The sequence below is a fragment of the Populus euphratica genome, unplaced genomic scaffold (genome assembly GCF_000495115.2).
Source record: "Populus euphratica unplaced genomic scaffold, PopEup_1.0 scaffold26.1, whole genome shotgun sequence".
Classification (NCBI taxonomy): domain Eukaryota; kingdom Viridiplantae; phylum Streptophyta; class Magnoliopsida; order Malpighiales; family Salicaceae; genus Populus; species Populus euphratica.
In genome coordinates, this window is record NW_011499896.1 from 142,288 (window position 1) to 149,412 (window position 7,125).

The following is a 7,125-nucleotide window of genomic DNA, read 5'->3' on the forward strand; positions in this document are numbered from 1 at the left end:
AAAACAAAAAAGATAATCAAGCACTTTTTTTCAAATAAAAAAAAAAAAGAAACAACTACTAGCAATAAACCATCTATCATCTGTCATTGCATGACATGCTAGGAGAAATAGTACTTTGTGACATTTTCAAAAATACAACAAAATAACAGGTTAAATAACTAAATAATATCATATTAGTCGTTCAAATAACATAAATGCTATCCACTTGCTAACATATAATAAGCACACTTAATATAAAAATATCAAAAAACACTTATGACTATGGAAATCACAAAAAACATATGTAAAAAGATAATAATGCCTCTATATGTATGTCTTATTTCTTGTTTTTTTTAAGAAAAAATATATTTTTACTGTATTCTAAGAAGAAAAAACCAAAAAAATCCTTAAAATATCATCAACTCTAGTTGTTTTTATGAGTAATTTTATTGTTTTGAAGTTTTTGAGAAGGTGAAAAAACTATTAGTAAACAGTTTTAAATTTAGATGTTCTTGGAGAAAAATCTTTTAATTTACTGTGAAAAAATTAAAAAGACTAGCCTACCCTCTGATAATCTAAAAATTAAAGAGCCTAATATGCCCCTAGCAATTTTTCAATAACCAATGAGCGATAGCAAAAGAAAAAAACTAGCCCCACCAAGGCTCTATTTTGTCAATTCAAGAGCAAAATAGTAATTTTATTTTTAGTATACATAATAAACTTTATTCAGTGTTACAATAAAACACCCACGTCCTATGTTGATTCTGTTAATTCTATTCACTAAATGGTAGATATTTGTTTGCGACATCTTTTCTAGCTATCCGAAGAGGGGGGTCCATAAATCAGATGATTCAGGATTTCCGGGGCCATGGGTTTTATCATTGTCTTTTCTTTTGACCCGACGGAGCGGCGTCGTCTCTTCAGATTGTTACCCGAGTATTTTACTAGCCCCATCCACACCCACACACACAATGAAACACTAAATAATTGGTCCGTTGAAAAAAAAAAAACAATAGACACGTTAATTTGTATGAAATTCTTGTAAAACTTAATTGTTTGTATAGCGTTACTAAAAAGAAAATGAAGTGGAAAATTAACTGCAAATGCAAAAGTCTTCAATATTACGATGGGCGACAGCAAAAACGAGCTGTTCTACTTTATATATATATATATAATCTTGGTTCCTCCATCACCGTGGTTTTGTTAAGGGTGTCCTGTCCCTGAGCAAAAAATAAAAAAATGCCTTCATCAACCATGACTTTCAAGTTAATATCATGATTGGTCCTAAAGTGTTTAGTCGAGAAATGTTCTCTTCGGACAACTTGGATGATTTTATGTTGATCATACAGCGCTTTTGACCTGCTGAAATTTATATGCCTCCACCGCAATTTATTGGATTTTAACTGTTTTGGAATGCAGTAGAAAGTATTTTTTGATTGTAAATGAATTAAAATTATTTTTTTTATCTCAGTATATTAAAATAATAAAAATATAATTTAAAACTATAAAAAAAAAAAAATTCCAAAAGCAAGATACAACCGTATACCTTATTAGTCAATCACAAGTTTGCAAACGCACCAAGATCATGCCAGTTAAAATGCAATATTGAGAATTATGGTCCTAGCGAATTTCTCACGCCACTTGACTGGAGAGAGAGAGAGAGAGAGAGAGAGAGAGAGACTCCAAGAGAAGGTTAAAATATTGCGTTGTGATTACACCGTTGAGTGGATTATTGAATGATTGATGATCAGAATAACGAAAGTTTTCAGTCTCTCCTAGACCTAGTCCTCTGATCATTAATGGATCATCACTTCTACAGTTCTACCGGTTGAAAACATGGGGCGGTAGAAATAGCTTATGCAGCTGAGCAGGGGGGCATGAAGATTTGCTCAAGGTTATTGTCACCAAAACAATAATGTAAAATAACCCAACTCGAAATTTTACTACAATTCTTTCATGGCAAGTCTCAAAACTGTCTAGACCATGCACACGCTCGTTGTCAGGCAAGAACAGAAAATATCCTGCAAGCTTTAAAAGCCGTGGAACAATGGCTGCTACACATGTCAATTCATTCAAACAATTAAATTCTTTCATGTGATTTCCAACTTTTCTTGTGGCAATAAGAAGACTTGGTGTATGAAACAAAACAAATTCATTCAAACACTAAATGACAGGGCAGAGGTATAGCTTATTTCTTTGGCTGCTACACATGTCAATTGCATAAAAAACTAGTAAAAATTAATTTCGATTGCAGTGTTCACTGTCTAACATTCTTTAAAGGGGATAGTAACATTGAAATTACAAGGATGACTTCAAACAAAGGCCAAAAGAACAACTCCGAACCTATTCCTCATAGAACAATGCTCAGTTTGCTGCTACCACAACTATCTATACTGCTTGGGATTGGGAAAAAATAAATTTGGTTATCCACTGGAAAGATTACCATTCTGTTGCCTCTCAAGCATATATATATATATATATATGCCAACTTAAGATGTTGACGTCTTGGTGGCCGTGCCTTCTTCCTTGTGGTCACCGAAGATGCGTTGCCTGAAGTCTGAGACCATCATTGGCAGACCTTTACGAAGGGGTATCTTGGGTTCCCATCCAAGGAGATCTTTAGCCTTGGTAATATCAGGTTTCCTCTTGTGTGGGTCATCTTCTGTGTTAGGCTTGAACTCTATCCTTGCATTTGGATCGATGGTTTCCTGGACCACCTGAACAAACACATGGAGACTTCTAAGTTTGCTGGAAACAGAAGCATGTGACCAATACACTACACAGCACTTTCAGATCTAATGTAATGAAGAACAGTGCCCTAGCTGGAAGAGACATAAAGCAACTACCTAGAGCACTTTCAGATCTAATGTAATGAAGAATAAATAAAAACAAGTTGCTAGCCCCTACTTTTAAAATTACCAAACCAACTGCTGCTGCCATCAGCACAATCTTTAAATAAAAATTACTACCAAGGTAATCTAGAAGATACGTACATTATGATACCGCAAGAACAATTCATACATAAGAGAAATTCTCAGTTTTTTAAAAAAAAATAAGAAGAAAATAAGACTACAATACTGAAACTTGAACCAGTAATAGGGATATCATCAACAGAAACACACTCACCTGAGCAAGCTCAAGCATGGTGAATTCACCCGGATTCCCAAGATTGAAAGGCCCTACATGTTCTCCTTCCATAAGGCGCATCAGGCCCTCAACCTATTTCAACACACATATAACAAGTTCGCTAAGTAAATCCTGCGCAGCAGCTGTCAATGAGCACTCTAGATGCTTAAACATGCATAAACTATCATATAATAATCATCAGAATATGTTATCTTGATGGAGAATGCTCTGCACCATAAAGCATAAAGAGAACATTCAGATAACCGAGCAAGATATTCACATGCTGAAAGTTCAAAACCAATCACTGGTTGCCCAGCACCCATGTTTTCAGAGTTCGAAGTTGGAAGAGCACCCCACTCAAAGCAGAAATTGTTTTCCTTTAAAATGTGCGATGCACAAGCAGAATGAAATGTTCACAACCCATTTTCAAATTTGTATTGGACAACAAAAGTTAGTATAAAGAAAGCTAAATCAAAACGAAAAGCAATAAAGCACCACTCCAAGCACCAACAAACAGAATAAAAGTTTTGGCTTTTCTTTTTCTTTATTAGAAAACAAACAGTGGGCTGTTTTCTACAAAGGCTTACCAAATCAGAAACAAATTGAAAACTCCTAGTCTGTTTCCCATCACCATAAACAGTCAAAGGTTCCTTCCTCAGTGCCTGCACAATACCAGGTAATTACTAAAAATAAATCATTTTTTAAAGAAAAATTAACATTTGATAAGCAAATGCAACCCAATCAATGTATGTATTCGAGTGTCTAATATCTTCGAGTGTACAAGCAGATTGGAAAATCATTAGAAGAAGAATACCTGAGCGACAAAATTGCTAACAACACGGCCATCATCAATGCACATCCGGGGTCCATAAGTATTGAAGATTCTAGCAATCCTAACCTGAAAAGTTTAGGTTACAAGCAATAATGAGTTGACTGTTAATAATGAGCTGGTTTTATTTTATATAAGAAAACGTGTTGGGTCACTATCAAATTACACCCACCTCAACACTGGCACCACGGTGATAGTCCATAGCCAATGTCTCTGCTGTTCTCTTTCCTTCATCGTAACAACTCCTGACACCTGTACAAACGAAATATATCGCAATTGTCAAGATCTCTGTCTAAAAAGAATTCAAAAATCAAAACCCGACTAGATCGCTACTTTTCTCTTATTTACGAATTCTTTTGTTGTTTAACAACCGTCCGATTAATCGACCCATCAATCACGGGCTGCTCCTTGACCATACAAAACTGCCACCCCGGATCTAAGGCCCAACAACCACACTTCCACACCGGCCGCCACCGATGTCACACTTTTACCGAAAATAAATAACAAAGACAACAGGTCTGCATTGTCTTTTTCATAGTAACCTAGGCGGCACATGTTAGCCACAGGCTTTATTTCAATGCTATGATACACGAACCACAATATCTGTTAAAATATATCGATTACCGGCCATCAATTACAATTAAATTAATTGATTAGTTAAAGAAAAGAAAAAACGCACCGATGGGATTAACGTTGCCCCAGTAAGTCTCGACCTGAGGATGCTGTAGAGGATCACCATAAACCTCGCTGGTACTGGTAAGCAAAAACCGAGCACCAACTCTCTTAGCCAAACCCAACATGTTCAATGTGCCCACGACATTAGTTTTTATCGTCTTGACCGGATTGTGCTTGTAGTGGACAGGCGATGCAGGGCAAGCAAGGTGGTAGATCTGGTCCACTTCTAACAACAGTGGTTCGACAACATCGTGTCTGATCAACTCAAATCTCGGGTTCTTAAAATGATGCATCACGTTCTCTTTCCTTCCCGTGAAAAAATTATCCACCACGGTCACGCTATCTCCTCTAGCGATCAGACGGTCCACTAAGTGGGACCCAACAAACCCAGCTCCACCTGTAACGACAATTCGGAGCCCTTTTCTTTTGAGTCCAAGCGGAATCTTGCCGCCCGAATTGGCTGGTTGGAATCCCACCTTAAGGGGCTCGTAGTATTTGTAACGCACAGGGGTTGTTAACTCGTGAGAGATGTGAGAGAAAGAGTCTGGGAGTGGATCATATTTGTGAGCATGCGGGGAAGAGGAAGGGAGGATAGTAAAGAAAACAGTAGCAATAGCCATGCCAACAAGGAAAAAGACGAGTCGCTTCTCGCGAAGCAGGTAACGAACGGGTCGGGTGACGAAGAGCCATGGCTTCGCTGGTTTAGGCGAGTAAGCATCAGGTGTTGGTTGAGTCTCGTCGTGACCTCTAAAAATAAGCTCTGAAGATCCCATTTTTGTATCAGATCACAAGAACCAACAATGGATACAAAAATGTATGAGGAGTTGTTTGTTTTGGTCAATTCAAAAGGAGAGACAGAGTCGCCGGGAGATGGGGAGTGGGCTACTCTCCCTTTCGATTCACGGAGGTGGTGATGGTGCGGGTTTGGGTGCGTGTTGGGTTTCGGTATTTAACGAGTAAGGGAGATTTAAACAAGGTTTGGAATTGCAAGGAATTACTGAGAATTGCCACTGCTTCGCTTTTATTGTTTTTGAAAAGTAAACGGTTTCGTTTGTGGTGAGATACCATAGGGAAAAAAGGGAAATTTATAAAAGAGTGGAGTATTTTGTAGTAGTTATTTACTAGTTTACCCTTACTAGTGGGGGCTTCTTTCTCCGTTGTCTGATTTGACTTCACTTTCATGGTTAAGTGCGTTTGGGGTAGCATCTAAAAGTATTTTTTAATTAAGATAATATTTTATAAAAAGTTTAACTTTTAATATTTGTAAATCAAAAATATTTAAAAAATTATCATTTAGTATTATTTCATGCAAAAAAAACTTTAAAAAACAAGTTAAACAAAAAAAAACATAATTTAAGTCAGATAATACAGATGGATGTTTAACTTGGCATTTTATTTCATTTTATTTTTATATTAAATTTAGTTGTTTTTATTTTATTTTTTTTAAAATTCACCCCTCATAATTGTTTTATATTTTATCTTTGTGTCAAATTTAATTGACAATTTTTTAAACAGATGGATGTTTAATTGGGGAGCCGAGGCTGATAGCGAGTGATCAGCTCCAAACCTGGTCAAATGCTTGTAGCAACGTGAGGGAAAAGCTTCATTAATGTACTAGAAATTATGGGGTGAGTAAAGAAAAAGAGGACAAAAGCAAACAGAGTGAATATTGACAGAGCTGGTTTGCATATTAAGGCTGATGTTGTGGTTGCAGAGGGTTTTTTTAATATACAAAATTTTAAAAAAATAAAATTATTTTAATATGTTTTTATAGTGATTTGTTTTATTTTTTATTCTTTTTTTTTTCTTGTAATCCCATCTCTCAATATTTTGTTGGTTAGAGATTTGCCTTCATGATTTTTTCTTTTAGATTTGTCTTTTATAGAGTTGGTTAAGATTTCATAACTTCAGTTATAAATTCAAAAATTACTCTAGGTTGACTTCAGTTTTTTAGATTTTTTTAATTGATGTTTTTGTCAGTTTCATCCTTTAACTTTGGTTTAGTTACATATTGGACTTCATGATTTTTTTTTCTTTACTTTATAAAATGCTATTTCGATCTTAAATATTGGGTCACAAACTTAATGGGTTAATCAAGGTTGACCTGAATCTTTTTTATATATATATATATATTGGTTTTTTTTTTCACATTTCAATATTAGATTGTATGATACTTGAGTTACATTATTTTACTTAATATGTTTTTTATGAGATTATCTCGGTCTCATAACTAGAACACATTTTTTGTAAGCTAACTCAAGTAAACTAGGTCACAGGTTAGGAGGATCAACACAAGTGAATGTATAGATATAAAAATAAAGGGAAAAAAACGGTTGCTGATTTTTTAGGGCCTTATTTAGTGTTTTTGTGTAAGTTTTTATCACATGGTAGTATTAAATTGTACCATATACTAACCTCGTGTGGATGAGATCCTAACGTTGGGACCCTATATAATGTTTATATCATGGGTCAAAAAAGTTAACTTGACTAACCCAAAATATTTTTAAAAAAAAATT

The 7,125-nt window shown here is 35.3% G+C and overlaps 1 protein-coding gene across 1 annotated transcript; it reads right to left on the reverse strand.

Moving 5' to 3' along the window:
• Positions 1–2,113: 2,113 nt before the first annotated feature.
• On the reverse strand, positions 2,114–5,552 carry LOC105131991 (UDP-glucuronic acid decarboxylase 2-like). The gene is made up of 6 exons (XM_011035233.1): positions 4,614–5,552; positions 4,107–4,186; positions 3,920–4,003; positions 3,693–3,767; positions 3,106–3,198; positions 2,114–2,696 (listed from the first exon to the last, which is right to left on the reverse strand). Exons 1-6 carry the CDS (start codon positions 5,380–5,382, stop codon positions 2,469–2,471), a joined length of 1,329 nt encoding a protein of 442 aa, XP_011033535.1. The 5' UTR covers positions 5,383–5,552; the 3' UTR covers positions 2,114–2,468.
• Between the last annotated feature and the right edge of the window lie 1,573 nt (positions 5,553–7,125).